This window comes from Letharia lupina (genome assembly GCF_014066315.1).
Source record: "Letharia lupina isolate WasteWater1 chromosome Unknown contig_10, whole genome shotgun sequence".
NCBI lineage: Eukaryota > Fungi > Ascomycota > Lecanoromycetes > Lecanorales > Parmeliaceae > Letharia > Letharia lupina.
This window is the reverse complement of record NW_023502979.1, coordinates 1,169,200-1,185,430: the sequence shown is the minus strand read 5'-3', so window position 1 is coordinate 1,185,430 and position 16,231 is coordinate 1,169,200. Positions and strand designations below refer to the sequence as shown.

The 16,231-nt window shown below is 39.0% G+C and overlaps 3 protein-coding genes across 3 annotated transcripts; all 3 read left to right on the top strand.

The window, feature by feature from the left end:
- Nucleotides 1-174: 174 nt before the first annotated feature.
- Nucleotides 175-1,621, top strand: HO133_000317 (uncharacterized protein; the record flags this gene model as incomplete). Its single annotated transcript, XM_037291256.1, has 5 exons — nucleotides 175-221; nucleotides 275-354; nucleotides 430-1,146; nucleotides 1,202-1,521; nucleotides 1,571-1,621. 5 exons carry the CDS (start codon nucleotides 175-177, stop codon nucleotides 1,619-1,621), a joined length of 1,215 nt encoding a protein of 404 aa, XP_037152691.1.
- A 508-nt stretch (nucleotides 1,622-2,129) lies between these two features.
- HO133_000316 (uncharacterized protein) lies at nucleotides 2,130-3,825 on the top strand (the record flags this gene model as incomplete). Its single annotated transcript, XM_037291255.1, has 6 exons — nucleotides 2,130-2,452; nucleotides 2,508-2,815; nucleotides 2,866-3,498; nucleotides 3,550-3,608; nucleotides 3,658-3,739; nucleotides 3,797-3,825. 6 exons carry the CDS (start codon nucleotides 2,130-2,132, stop codon nucleotides 3,823-3,825), a joined length of 1,434 nt encoding a protein of 477 aa, XP_037152690.1.
- A 715-nt stretch (nucleotides 3,826-4,540) lies between these two features.
- Nucleotides 4,541-9,601, top strand: HO133_000315 (uncharacterized protein; the record flags this gene model as incomplete). Its single annotated transcript, XM_037291254.1, has 6 exons — nucleotides 4,541-4,675; nucleotides 4,737-4,869; nucleotides 4,922-5,111; nucleotides 5,161-9,010; nucleotides 9,059-9,132; nucleotides 9,187-9,601. 6 exons carry the CDS (start codon nucleotides 4,541-4,543, stop codon nucleotides 9,599-9,601), a joined length of 4,797 nt encoding a protein of 1,598 aa, XP_037152689.1.
- Nucleotides 9,602-16,231: the final 6,630 nt, after the last annotated feature.

Sequence of the window (16,231 nt, the reverse complement as noted above, 5' to 3'; positions counted from 1 at the left end):
CTGGGTAACTTTAAGCACGATTAAGCTTTTCTTATCTTAGCGTCGTGTATCCGCGCTTGAAGAACCCCCCCCCGGCCCAAAAGCACAAACCACGAGCATTAAAATTTCAGTACACACCCTCTCTCTGCCTCACCTCACATGGTCATACCTACAATCAGTCACAACAAGTCAAACATGTCAGAACCTATCCGCAACAAGAAGCTTGATCTTTCAACAGCACCGTAAGTCGAATCCGTCAAAATTCAGATGTACGCTTACCACTCCAACCATGTAGTACGCCTCAGAACACTCCTGCCAACAATGCACCCATCTCCTCTCACGCTCAGCAGCCAGGTGTGGCTAGCATCAAAGAAGGTAGGCCTTACGAACCTAATCTCTCCCACATATTCCAATTCTCGGACCATTTGAATGCTGATTATTTCAACACAGAGGATCTCGACCGTGCTGCCGCCGCCTCAATCTTCGCTCAAAATCCTAAGCTTGTATCGATGATACAAGGGAAGCTTGGCACTCTGGTCGGCCGTTCTTCAGGATACGTCGAATCCCTCCCTGCTCCCGTGCGCCGCCGCGTCGCTGGTCTCAAGGGTGTACAGAAGGAGCATGCCAAGCTCGAAGGCGAATTTCAGGAAGAGGTGCTACAGCTTGAGAAAAAATACTTCGCAAAGTATACTCCACTTTATGAGAAGCGCGCTAAGATAGTCAACGGTGCTTCAGAGCCCAGCGAAAATGAAGTCAAGGCTGGTGAACAGGACGAGGAGGGAGAAGATGATGAATCGAGCAAAGAGGAGACGGCCGAAGGTCGCCAGGCCGCCGAGGACATGACTGGCATACCCGAGTTCTGGCTGTCGGCTATGAAAAACCAAGTGTCGTTAGCCGAGCTGATCACAGATCGGGATGAGGCGGTATTGAAGCTCCTAACGGACATTCGCATGGAATACCTTGAAAAGCCTGGGTTCCGTCTGAAATTTGAGTTTGCTGAAAATGATTTCTTTTCCAACAAAACCATCACCAAGACCTACTTCTACCAGGAAGAGAGTGGCTACGGGGGCGAGTTCATCTATGATCACGCTGAAGGAGATAAAATTGACTGGAAGGCTGGGAAAGACCTGACTGTGAGAGTCGAGAGCAAGAAGCAGCGGAACAAGAGTAAGTCGTCATAGGAAGTCGGTCACTGAAGGCGGCAACTCTAATCCGTCGTCAGACACCAAGCAGACTCGTATCGTGAAGAAGACCGTACCAACAGAATCTTTCTTCAATTTCTTCGATCCTCCAAAGGCTCCAGAAGCAGACGAAGATGACGCTGCTTCAGATGTTGAAGAGCGCTTGGAGCTTGACTATCAACTGGGTGAGGACATCAAGGAAAAGCTCATTCCTCGCGCGATCGACTGGTTCACTGGAGAGGCATTACAATTCGAGGAAGTTGATGAAGACCTTGAAGAAGGCGATTTCGAGGATGAAGACGATGAGGAAGACGACGATGCTAGTGAGGACCGCGATGACGAGGAAGAGTCAGACGAGGAGGTACGTAGATGTTTCATCTTTGTACTACACATGCTGACCTTGACATCAGGACGACAACTCAAAACCCAAGCAGGAGGCCGCTGAGTGCAAGCAAAGCTAGATCCTGCCCCCTTTCGTTTGGCGTCAAAGGATGGCAGGATGATGTGATGATTCTAATAAGTTCTACTTTATCGAGCAACCATGCTCCACAGTTGTTCTCGAAGATCTCTGCCGCATTTTCACGCTGCTGTCATCTTGTGCTCTTACCATCTGATATAGTGCACAGCTCTATGTGATCAATATTAGTTGGTACACTCCATGGTTCTTTTTAAGATTCTATCTCTGGCTTGAAGCACCAATACAAGCAACGTCCTGTGAGTAGACAGCTGAGTAGCACGCCAAACTAAAGTAGATCTTGATACAGGACTATAAGTTCGTGACGAGGCACAAGTCCGTCTCAACAAATTCAAGGAAATCCAGCTTTGTTCGCTCCACTTTCAGGAGCATATTTGGTGAGTCATGAGGATCATACAAATGCCGGAGTTTAGCCAGATAAAGTCATCGACATTTCAACCAGTAATGTAGCAGTAAGCGGATTTGCAACTGCGAGTAGCAAACGAAGCCCCAATATGAATTCGGCTTTAGATGCGACCGAGGGTATAGATATAGAGCCGCCGTCGACAGACCTCGCCAGGCGCGTATCCTCCAGTCTTGGTGTTTCAACATCTCCAACAGGTTTCCATACCCCATCATGGACCAAGTCTGGGTCACCTTTACGCGCAGCCACTGGAGGTTTAGCCAAGCATCTGAAACCTTTTGCTACGGAGGACATAAAGATTCTTCTGCTCGAGAATGTCAATGTGACGGGTCAAGGCTTGCTCGAAGCTCAGGGTTACCAAGTCACCCATCTGAAGTCCGCGTTGCCCGAGGATGAGTTGATAGGGAAAATACGGTGGGGTAACGCATGAGTCTCTTTGGATGCGCAAGTTTCAAACTGATCATTGCAGAGATGTTCATGTCATTGGCATACGCTCGAAGACCAAGCTTACCGCCAGAGTTCTTCGAGAGGCCAAGAATCTGATCGTCGTTGGATGCTTCTGCATAGGCACAAATCAGGTCGACACGCAATATGCTGCCGAACATGGCATTGCAGTGTTCAATTCTCCCTTCAGCAACTCTCGTAGTGTTGCTGAGCTGGTCATTGCGGAAATCATCTCCCTGGCCAGGCAGCTTGGTGATCGCTCGAATGAGTTACACAAAGGAACTTGGAACAAGGTTAGCAACGGTTGCTGGGAGATACGTGGAAAGACGTTGGGTAACGTACCAGGGCACCGCTGGATTCCTCCTATCTGACATCCGTCCTAGGCATCATAGGCTATGGACATATTGGATCCCAGCTTTCCGTGCTTGCTGAAGCGTTCGGTATGACGGTGATATATTACGATGCCGTCAATCTAATGGCCTTGGGAACTGCGAAGCAAGTACCAACTCTGGAAGCCTTGCTGCGGGCTGCTGATTTTGTGACATGCCACGTACCGGAGTTGCCAGAAACCAATAACCTCATTAGCCGCAAAGAAATGGGTGATATGAAAGATGGCAGCTATCTTATTAATGCCAGTCGTGGCAGTGTCATTGATATCCCGGCTTTGATCGATGCCATGCGCTCTGGCAAGTTAGCTGGGGCCGCCCTGGATGTTTATCCAGCGGAACCAGGAGGCAATGGGGACTATTTTACGAATGAGCTCAATTCCTGGGCTCAAGATCTTCGAAGCCTCAAGAACATAATCCTCACACCACATATAGGAGGGAGCACTGAAGAAGCCCAAAGCGCAATTGGAATTGAAGTGAGCACCGCTTTAATACGCTATGTAAATGAGGGTACTACTTTGGGTGCGGTCAATATGCCCGAAGTCTCTCTGCGGTCTTTGACTATGGATGAACCAAACCACGTGCGGGTAATATACATTCACCGTAACATACCAGGTGTTCTGCGGGGAGGTAAGACCGAGCAAAGTCGTTATTCGCTTGACATAACGCTTATGCCTTTAGTCAATGCAATTCTGGGCAATCATAACGTCGATAAACAGATGACGGACAGCAGAGGCGAGGTAGGCACAGACCGTCTTGAAACAGAGTGCATGGCTGATGGTTTCTTAGGTGGCATACTTGATGGCTGATATTAGCGGTGTCAATGTTGCGGTCATCAAAGATCTTTATCAAAGACTAGAGGGGTTGAGCTGTACGAGGCTTCGGCTATTGCTATCGCTATCAATTCCACTCTGCTGACGACATCTAGCTCGAATAATGACGCGGGTATTGTACTGAACCTGAGGTCTCCCTCTGCACTCGAATTCAGTCTTTCGTAATGCGGACGATCATACAACCATCGGAGCTTCGTCACACTTTCTTGGCCGCATAATCGAAGAGATGATTTAGGGGGTCCTAATGGCCGCCGGAACTGTACCAAGCACATGAACAGCAGAACGAACCTCGTTGTTTGCTCCAGCAGTATGCTTGCAAATGAGATGGAGAACGCTTTGGCGCTCCGGCTTTGAACATTGAGTTAATTGTTGGCAATAACGTAGATCATAGACAAATCCATAGACGCATAAAAGAGTGAATAAACGGTGCGTTATTGAGACAAATTGATAAGATTCATCACATGGCGCTGTAAGATGTTTTCGAGCAGACAACAATCTGATTATCACAAGTCGTTGGTGTTTTCAATCTCATGTGTGTAATAGGGGCTGAACCCCTGCATTACTGTGAAGTACTAGAGTGGTGGTTTGAGCCAGCCGCTTAGTGGAAAGCAACCAACCCAAATGCGGGCTTTTCTCTCACTTTTTCTATCAACCGTTAGACCTCTATCAGACACCTGAGAGCCTCCATTGCTGCTGTTGCTAGAGGCCCCGGCCATTCATAGCCTGTCAGCCACGCGGCCTCTTTCTCCACTCACCCTAATAATTACATCAATTTGGGAACGGGCGAGCGTTTCTTTTCCACACTGGCGGCCTTCAGGAGCCCCTCTCCTTGAGGTGCTATGGCACACAACTATGATGTCGGGACACGGGCATGGCAGCCCGATACTACAGAAGGATGGGTTGCCTCGGAGGTGGAGTCGAAAAACATAGAGGGCGACAAGGTCAAGCTAGTTTTTCAACTGGCTAACGGAGAGGTAAGCTTCGCGCCCATTCACGAATGGCCCATCTGGATATGGCTCACGCAGACGGAAACAGTCAAAGACAATCCAAACCACCTTGGCCGCGCTCCAAGATGATAACAATGCCTCTCTTCCTCCCCTCATGAACCCTGCCATACTCGAAGCCAGCGATGATCTTACGAACTTGTCACATCTTAATGAGCCAGCCGGCATGTCCAGACATGGTCATTCCTCAACAATGCCCAGCTAACACATTGACAGTCCTTCAAGCCATCAGATTACGGTATTCGCAAAAGGAGATATACACATATAGCGGTATTGTTCTCATCGCCACCAATCCGTTTGCTCGGGTAGATTCCCTCTATGTGCCTGGCATGGTGCAAGTTTATGCGGGCAAGCAAAGGTCTTCTCAAGCGCCTCATCTGTTCGCTATCGCCGAGGAAGCTTTTGCGTAAGATGTTCTGGTTCCAGTCGTCCAGTTTACGTACTAAACGGTTTAGGGACATGTTACGGGATAACAAGAATCAGACCATCGTTGTCTCCGGAGAATCAGGAGCAGGCAAGACCGTCAGTGCCAAGTACATAATGAGGTATTTTGCAACTCGAGAATCGCCCGACCAACCAGGGAAACGAGCCAAGGGCATTGCGGATGCAATGAGCGAAACGGAGGAACAGATTCTTGCCACTAATCCTGTCATGGAGGCCTTCGGTAATGCCAAGACCACCAGGAATGACAACTCGTCTCGGTTTGGAAAATATATCGAAATTATGTTCGACACTAAGGCAGAGATCATTGGTGCAAAAATAAGGACCTACCTACTCGAACGCTCAAGATTGGTTTTTCAGCCATTAAAGGAAAGGAACTACCATATTTTCTACCAGCTGGTGGCTGGCGCTACAGAACCGGAGCGGCAGGAGTGGGGTTTGCTTCCAGTCGAACACTTTGACTACCTCAACCAGGGCGGCGCCCCAGTCATAGAAGGCGTTGACGACAAGGCAGACTTCGATGCGACCAGGCAATCATTGACAACGATAGGGGTCAGTCAAGATAAGCAGGCTCAGATATTTGGCCTACTCAGTGCCCTGCTTCATCTTGGGAATGTCAAGATTGCAGCCACAAGGACGGACTCGGTCCTCCCTTCCACTGAGACATCGCTCCTCAAGGCTTGCCAAATCCTTGGTGTCAATGCTGGTGAATTTGCAAAATGGACCGTCAAGAAACAACTAATTACGAGAGGGGAAAGAATCATGTCAAATCTTACCCAGCAGCAAGCACTCGTCGTCCGGGATTCTGTTGCCAAGTTCATCTATTCCAGTCTATTTGATTGGTTAGTCGAAACCATCAACAATGGTCTCGCCACCGGGGAAGTTAGCAGAAGGGTCGCAACGTTCATCGGAGTCCTGGACATCTACGGATTTGAACATTTTGCTAAAAATTCTTTTGAACAATTCTGTATCAACTACGCCAACGAGAAATTACAGCAAGAGTTTAATCAGCATGTGTTCAAGCTGGAGCAAGAAGAGTATCTACGTGAGAAGATTGATTGGACTTTCATCGACTTTTCGGACAATCAGCCCTGCATTGATCTTATTGAGACCAAACTCGGAGTCCTTGCCTTGCTGGATGAAGAGTCAAGGCTACCGATGGGATCTGACGAGCAATTCGTAACGAAACTACACCACAACTTTGCGAACGAAAAATCGAAATACTATAAAAAGCCACGATTCGGCAAATCTGCCTTCACCGTATGCCATTACGCCGTTGACGTGACCTACGAATCGGATGGCTTTATTGAGAAGAACAGGGACACGGTACCAGATGAACACATGGAGGTCCTTCGCCTTTCCTCCAACGCATTCCTCGGCGAAGTCTTAGAGGCTGCTTCCATAGTCCGAGAGAAGGAATCTGCGACGGCGTCAAATGCAAAAGCCGTGTCAACTCCCAATCGAAGGGTGGGCGTCGCGGCCAATAGAAAGCCCACACTTGGAGGAATCTTCAAATCATCTCTCATTGAATTGATGCACACAATTAACTCAACGGAGGTGCACTATATTCGTTGCATCAAACCGAATGAGGGTAAAGAACCATGGAAATTCGAAGGCCCAATGGTCTTGAGCCAACTGCGAGCTTGCGGTGTGCTAGAAACTGTGAGGATCAGTTGCGCGGGGTATCCTACTCGATGGACGTACGAGGAGTTCGCAATGCGCTACTACATGCTGGTTCCCTCTCAGTCGTGGACTTCGGCTATCCGAGAGATGGCAAATGCCATTCTGAAGAAGGCACTCGGACAAGGCAGTAACAGAGGTCTTGACAAATACCAATTGGGACTTACCAAGATTTTTTTTCGTGCCGGCATGCTTGCCTTCCTCGAGAATCTACGGACAACAAAGCTCAACGAATGTGCCGTTATGATACAAAAGAATTTGCGCTGCAAATACTACAGAAGGAAGTACCTCGAGGCTCGAAAGTCTATTCTCCTTCTTCAGGCATGGACCCGAGGGTACCAAGCTCGTCAACGTGCGGAAGAAGTGCGCCAAATCAGAGCTGCGACAAGTATACAGAAAGTGTGGCGTGGCCACAAGGACAAAAAGCGGTTCAATGAAATACGTGGTAATATCATCATGCTCCAAGGAATGACCAAGGGATATCTTTGCAGGAGATATATCATGGAGACAAGAGTTGGCAATGCGGCTGTCACAATACAACGTGCATGGCGGACACGGCGACAATTGCGCTCGTGGAGGCAATATCGCAAGAAGGTTGTCATCATCCAAAGTCTATGGCGCGGCAAGCAGGCACGAGGGGGCTATAGAAAACTACGAGAGGAAGCTAGAGATCTCAAGCAGATATCGTACAAGCTGGAGAACAAGGTTGTCGAATTGACTCAGTCTTTGGGTGCTATGAAGCGCGAGAACAAGGCTTTGATAGCTCAAGTGGAAGGCTACGAGAATCAACTAAAGTCATGGAAGACACGACACAACACTCTCGAAAGCCGCTCGAAGGAGCTCCAAGTCGAGGCCAACCAAGCCGGCATCACGGCCGCTCGCCTGAATGCAATGGAAGAAGAGATGAAGAGATTGCAGCAAACATATGACGATTCAGCTGCGAATACAAAACGTTTGCAAGAAGAGGGGAAGAAGCTTCGAGAGTCGCTCCGGACCACCAACATGGAATTAGGAAATGCGAAGAAAGCTGGGAGTGACCACGAAAATGAAAAGATGTCGTTACGTCAACAGCTGGCCGACCTCCAAGACCAATTGGATCTTGCTAAGCGCGCCATCCCTATAAATGGCGAATTGACCAACGGACATGTCCCACAGCCTCAAATCAATGGCCTCATCAACCTCGTGTCTTCGAAGAAACCGAAGCGCAGGAGCGCTGGTGCGGAAAGGGCGGAGCCAGACCGTTTCAGCTCCGCTTATCATCCGCGTCCAAGCTCTATGGCCATCATGGGCACCAATGCCCACCGTGAGAACCTTTCCGGATCGAACTTCAGTCCTGTCCTAGACAACGTCGAATTTGAATTGGAGAATCTACTTTCAGATGAAGACGGGTTGAACGAGGAAGTCACCATGGGCCTGATCAAGAACTTGAAAATTCCGGCACCAAGCACAACACCTTCACCCACTGATAAAGAGGTCTTGTTCCCCGCCTACTTGATCAACCTAGTTACCTCTGAGATGTGGAATAATGGATTTGTCAAAGAGTCAGAACGATTCCTTGCTAACGTGATGCAATCTGTGCAGCAAGAGGTCATGCAACATGAAGGTGACGATGCTATCAACCCTGGCGCTTTCTGGCTCTCCAACGTTCACGAGATGCTCTCTTTTGTGTTTCTTGCAGAGGATTGGTACGAAGCGCAGAAGACCGACAACTACGAGTACGATCGGCTCCTAGAAATTGTGAAGCACGACTTGGAAAGTCTAGAATTCAACATCTATCATACCTGGATGAAAGTGCTCAAGAAAAAGCTGCAAAAGATGATAGTACCAGCAATCATCGAGTCGCAGTCTCTCCCGGGATTTGTCACGAGTGAGAGTAATAGATTTCTCGGCAAGCTCCTGCAATCCAACAATACGCCAGCATACAGTATGGACAACCTCTTGAGTCTACTGAACAACGCTTTCAAGGCTATGAAGGCCTACTACTTGGAGGATTCAATCATCACTCAGACGTTGACCGAGCTCTTGAGACTCGTCGGTGTAACAGCATTCAACGACCTGCTTATGCGCCGTAACTTCCTATCATGGAAACGTGGCTTACAAATCAATTACAACATAACCCGCATCGAAGAATGGTGTAAAAGTCACGATATGCCCGAGGGCACCCTGCAACTCGAGCATCTCATGGTATGCGTGCCTGCTCCCACCTGAAGTATACTGCTAACCTTGTTTTAGCAAGCAACAAAATTATTGCAGCTCAAGAAGGCTACCTTGAATGACATCGAAATTATCCAAGACATATGTTGGATGTGAGTATTTTAGTCGCCGCTTGGCTGAATTTGTCGCTGACAGTGTTCACTCAGGCTGTCGCCGAATCAAATACAGAAGCTGCTCAATCAATACCTGGTAGCAGATTATGAACAACCGATCAACGGCGACATCATGAAAGCGGTGGCGTCGAGGGTAACCGAGAAAGGCGATGTGCTACTCCTGACGGCCGTGGACATGGAGGACAGCGGACCCTACGAGATCGCCGAGCCCCGGGTAATTACCGCTTTGGAGACTTACACGCCGTCTTGGCTGCAAACACCCCGCCTCAAGCGTTTGGCAGAGATCGTGTCAGCACAGGCGGTAGCTCAACAAGAGAGGCTAGAATTCGAAGTACCTGAGCCGCAAGACATTGGGGAAGAAAATGGCCTTGCGGAAGTCAGCGACGTGGAGCTGGAGGCAGGGCCGGCGGCAGCAGAGGAGGAGGAGCGAGGCGGTCGAGGGATGTAGCGGAGACGCCTGTGACGATACCCTTTCATCGATCTTCGTGTACCATATTTGGAGCATAGTGGTGCGATTGCCTGGCTTCGCGCGTTGGATTTAAGCGGGTGCTTGATGATGTTTGCATTTACGATGTTCTGTCAGATGCCGCGGCATTTTTGGCAGGCTGCACACTGCTAAGTACTATAAAGCGATGGCGATGGCGCAAGTGAAGATGGGTTTCAATGGGCGATAATTGGCATCGGGCCAGCATGATGGAGAGGATTGCCCGCTGGGATTGCTAGCGGCGCAGCTAGCGGCCCCGTTCCTCATGAGCGATGTATCTTACAAAATATATTGTTGTACTATATTCATAGATGAATTGAATGGTGGTAGGAGTATGGATGAGGGGATTAGGAATGCGGATTTGTCATATGACACGTGACGTCAGGTCAGACCTACTCGATCATTTGATAGTCATATATAGCCAAATAACCGTACTGCAAAGGGCTTGTAGTACTTGTAAGGTGAGATTCGAGGGAAACGATACAATTTAGAGGTATTTAGGCCTGAAATCCGAGTATCACTAGTGATATTTTACTGAGCTAAGGATAGATAGCGTCAAGCCTCTATCTACTACGCCCGTCTTTATTAACCTTATATCTTTCACGGTGAGACACGTACTGTATACGGTTAGCGCTGTTATTTGTCAGGTCAAACGGCCTGTTATCGTATAAGCATCAGATGACTGTTATAGGGGTTGAACGTCAGTCATTACGCATCCCTAGAGAGGATCAGAGCAATTTGATTACATCAAGAATCAATCCTGCCGCGAGCTGTACGCTGCACAGCGCTAGTACCAACTTCTAATCCCAATCTCGGAAGGCAGCTCTGTAACGGGGGACCCTAGAACTATACCTTGGACACCATGGGCGCATGAATTGAATTTTAGGGACTTTTTTGGGCGCGATACTGGGCACTTAGGCCCCAAAATGGGCTGAGGCCAGGTACAGTCCCGAAAGAGTTCTAGGAGCATTGGCTAGGCGACCCTTTAGGCGGGGCGTTATCCGACAGTGCAGGACATTTGTAGCCACCCTCGGTAGTACTCGTATTCACTAGGATTTGCAATCTCTGAAACTTAATCTCTAATATGTGCTGGGAGCCTGGGGCGCGGGGCTACCCAGTCGTGGAAAGCTTGTCGATATCGTGAGAAGACTACTCACCCCTCTATGTGATTTATCACTTATTAATCTGATCTTTCGGAGAGCTCTCTGAGAGTCCCCGAATGATCAAAGTGATTCTTATTCATTCTCAGAGGGAGACTCTTTGAAACTTCTCTAAGTCTTCGACGGTTCTCCGAGAGCGCTCCGAGAGATAAATCTTAATTTTTAGTAGGTATATCTTTACGAATACTTTATTGAATCTTATCTACGCTATGCTTTTTAAAAGTATATAATTAACTCTATAACTTTATAAATTTACTTTAGTCTTATATATTACGTAACGTTAAGAGAATTAAATAGAATAAATTAATTAAGTTAATATTTAAAATTTAATCTCATAATCTTTAACGTAAAAATTATAGAATTCGATAATTTAATTAGTTAATTTTAATTTTATAATTTTAATCTTAAGTAATAAAAAAATAAGCTTTTTAATAATTTATTAATATATATAATAGAATAAGATAGAGCTAAGTTAGTAAATCTTAAAATTATATATATAATTAATTATAAATTCGATTTCTCTACGCTTTTTAATTAGATATCGCGAGTAAATAAATTAATATTTATAACTATTAAAATCTCTTTTCTTACTTTTAATTTTTTAATAGCTTTATTATTCTCTATTAAAATTCTTTTTAATTATAAAGCGTAGTTTAAGCTTTTAAATAAAAAAAGAATTATTAAGTTTAATCTTATAAGTATTTAAAGATAAGAAATTTTAATATTACTTATTAAAAACTTATTTACTCTATTTAAAATACTTTTTAATATAAGCTTAAATAGTCGAATAGTAATAATTTTAATAAAATTCGATACAGAGGTCTGCACCGAAAGTCCTGCACCCGCACTAGTGCAGCCCTAACCCTACTTTCGGAAAGCGGCCCTATAGAGGGGAAGTCTAGAAATATCTTCTCACAGCGCATATATTAGGGTTACTGTGTAAGAAGCATACATATACTTCTGAAAAGAAGTTTCACGAAGAAGCGAAAGATATTTCTTGATTTTGATTATAATTAATTTATTGATTAAGCTAAAGCTATAAACGAAATCGAAGAAAGAAAGTAATATACCAAGTCACGCTAGTAAGATTTCTCACGCTATGCTAAAAACGTAACAGTTACCCTCCCTTATGAAAAGCCATATCGTTCTCAGGCTTTTCCTTATCTCGTCTAGACGTGAAGGTGTATAAGATAGAAAAGAAGGTATTTCTTCTCAAACGGAACTGAGATATCTCGTAAAGGTAGCTACGTAAAGGTGTAGGAAAGAAGGTGTAATCCTCGGGCTTATTTCAAGCTGGGCCGGGAAGATATAAAGCGTTTTCTTCGATTAAGCGCTTTCTTTAGTTATAGGATCAGAAATAGGAAATTCTTTCTTCTACTCTTCGAACTCTGCGAAAGACTTTTCGTCGTCGTTATAAACGAATATTAAGATTATTAAATCTAGATATTCCTTAATAAAGATTTCTTATATATTATTTAAGATATCGAGAATTCTATTTAATAATAGCTTATTAATACTCTAATATTTCTTAATACTCTCGATATCGATCTTTTTATCTTTAACTTACTTATTATCTTAATTTAGAAAAAATAAAAGTTTTATAGCGTCTTTAATAAGTTTTATTACGCTCTTATATTAAGCTAAGAGTAAAATAACTATTCTATAAATCCTTTCTATTATTATTAACAATATTATTAGCTTTTCTTATAATTTTAAAAGAGTATTCTTTAATAAGTTAATCTTCTTTTTTATATATACGTAATTATTATAAATATCTACTTCCTTAACTTTTAATTCTAAATTCGAATTCTTAAAAACGAATAATTAATAAATCGATTTTTTTTTAATTATTATCTTATTACTTAGATTCTTAACTTTTAACTTCTTAACCTTTAGCTTCTTAACGATCTTTTTTAAGAATTTAACTTCGATTATAATATTCTCTATCTTAGATCTTATCTTATAGATCGAGACTTTATTCTTTTTAAATCGTTTTATATTAATATTAAATAATAATATTATTTATTTCTTAATCTTTAATAAAGTATTCTTAATCTTTTTTAAGAGATCTATCTTCTTTATAATAACTTTTTTTATCTTTTTAAAGTTATACTTAAAATTCTAAATAAAATAAAGATACTCTTAATAGAGATTATAATTATTATACTTTATAGCGTTAATATAAATACTAATATCTTAAAAATAATTATATTCTTTTTCTTTATCTCTATATAACTACTAAATCTCGAATATAATCTTATAATATTACTTAATTTCTTTATTGTCTTTTATATCTATCTTTACTAATTAATCTTTTATAATATAATTCTAATATAGATATTTACTCGCGAAGATTTAAGGCTAATATTAATATCGCTAAAATTTAATAAAGCTCCGCGTTTTTATTATTTTAGCGATCTAAGTATTTAAAAGATTTATATAATAAAAAGAAGTATTAATATCTTTAATTACTTTCTTAATAAGAATAGTCTTATTCTAATAATAGTTTTTATTCTTAAATAAATTCTTTATTTAATATAAGATTAACTTAGATCTAGAGATAAAAGATATTCTTAAGTAATAAGCTATAAAATTAAGAAAGTTATTTAAATTTTCGTAATAAAAATTCGATAGATATATAAAAAAGCCTCGCTATAAATAGAGATAATAAGAATTCTAATTATAAAGTGTATTTATTCGAAGATTCTTAAATTTATAAAAGTAATTTAGATAAATTTAAGAAAGACGATTAAGAATATATTATAGTAAACTTTTATAATCTTACTATTTCGAAAATAAATCTTCTTTTACTTTAAGTCGAATATAATTAATTATTTTATTAAAATCTATAAGACTTAATTAAAAGAATTTAAATTATTTAGAAATACGTTTAATTTAATTCTAGAGAATTAATTTTAAATAATTAAGATTTACTACTTTTATTATTTTAAATCTTAGATAAAATTACTAGTATTTTACTTTTTTAGCGATAATATCTAAATTATTAAAATTATAAAATATCTTTTTTTAAGAAGTAGAGTTATATTTAGTTATAAAGTGTTAGAAGAAAATATAATAAGATAAAGAAAAGAAATAAGAGGCTAATTAAGTCACTTCACTTCGCAATTACAAATTATAAAGTTTTCTAAAATTTTCGAGATTTTTAAAACTTTTAATATTCTCGAAATTCTTAAATCTAAGCTTTTATATAATAATATATTAAAGAATATAATTTAATAAAGTAAATTATATTTATAATTCAATAGCTTTATAAATTTAAAAACTATACTCTATTTAATATTTAGCTTAACGATATACTAGTAATATAAGAAATTATTTTCACGCTATAGACTTATAAAGGTATTCTAAGTTTTTCTCTTTTAATACTCTCTTTATAAGCGTTTTTTATACTTTAAATCGTAATTATAAATTAAATCCTTTATATTTCTTAAATCTTTCACTTTATATTATATATTATAGGTTTTTTTTTTAGCCTTTTTATTTTATTAGATACTCTATAATATCTTTCTTATCTTTACTTTCTCGATTTAAAGATTAATTAATATATTAATTCGCTAATCTTTAAATCTTATAGCAATTTTTAATTATTAGCTTCTTCTAATCGAATATAAAAACTTATTCTTTCTTATAAAATCGATAATAAGAATCTTTTCTCTTAAATATAGACTTAAGTATTACGATTAAAATAATAAGATAAATCTTTTAAATAATTAGAAGATTAAGTCTATAGATTAAGTTTTTAACTCGCTTAAAAATAATAAAAAGTTTAACCCTTTAATTCGAAAGTTTTATATTCTTAAATTTAAAAAGATAATATTCTTTATAAAGCTTAATAAAAGCTTTATTCTCTTTCTTTATAATTAAAGCTTTATATTTCGAGTTATATCTAAATTTCGTATTAATTATCACGAAAGCTAAGATATCTAAAATTTTCTATTAATATCGAGTATAATTATTTATAATATCTATCTAATTCTTTACTAAGATATCTATTATATTAAATTTATTATTAAATTTCGTATTATAAATAATCTTATTAGAAGTCTTTTTTATTAATATATTTATAAAATTATTAAGACTATTCTTTAAATATATAAAGAATTTATTTTAAGAATTATTAGAAATATAAGAAATATAAAATTTTAAAGTAATCTTTATTATCTAATTAGTTCGCTTAGATTAATTATTAATTTATAAATAATAAGTAATAGAGATAAGAAGCTCTATTTCTAAAGTTCTAAAAATAGCTTTCTAGAGATTTAAAAGAAACTTTAGATTTCTATCTAAAATAATAACTTTAGAGATTCTCTAATTAACGAGAATAAAAAGTAAAACTTCTATTTATTTAGTAATATTTTATATATCTTTCTCTAATATAAATATATTTCTTTTAAAAAACTTATTAATAATAATTATTATTATATTAAATTTATTTTTTAGAAGTAATAATATTAGAATAAAATTAATAGTAATTATATAAAAAATTAAAGAAGAAGTTATAATAAGTTTAAGATTTCTATATAAGATATATCTTATAGTCTAATTTAATTAACACTTCGAGTAATAAACGATATAGCGCTTTAAGCGTTAAATTAAATACCTTATATAGTAAATCTTCACGATTCTCTTATATAATCTATAAAAATTAATATAGCTATAATTATTATAAATAAGCTTAAAAATCTTCTACTTCACCTTTTTAAAAATATAGAGCTATTTTTATTTATTAAATTTATCTTAATAATAGATAATTTTATCTTAAAGTAGAAATTATATATTCGAGAGTTTAATATATTTTATAAATTCTTATTTCTTGAAAAGCTATACCTTTTAAGCGATAAGAGTATCGAGAATCTTTAATTATTTCTTATTCTCTTAATAACTAAGTATAAGTTTAATACGAAATTTCTTAAATATTTCTACAAGTATTAAATTATATATAAGAATCTTATTAAAAATTCTTAGATCTTAAGCGTTAAATTTCTTTTTTTACTTATAAAGTAATCTAAATAAAGCGTTAAAAACTATATTTTACTTATCAAATCTCTATTATATATTTAAATTAAATTAAGAAATATATTATAAAGTATATATAAGTTGTAAATTTATTTAATTAGAGAATAAAGAAGAAAGTATAATTTAATAAATAATATCGATAATAATAGAGTAATTAATAAAAATAATAATCTTCTTTTCTATTCTTTAACTTAATATATAAAAAATCTTCTTTAAGATTTAAATTAAGATAATTACTTTTAATTTCGTTAATTAATAATATAACTCTATAACGTTTAAGAGTTTAGATAAAAATATAATAGATTAGATATTCATCTTAAAAAAAGAATTTTCTTAAGAATTATTCACCACGTAATATATTATAACTTCGAAATTATATTTTTTAGATTTATCGAGA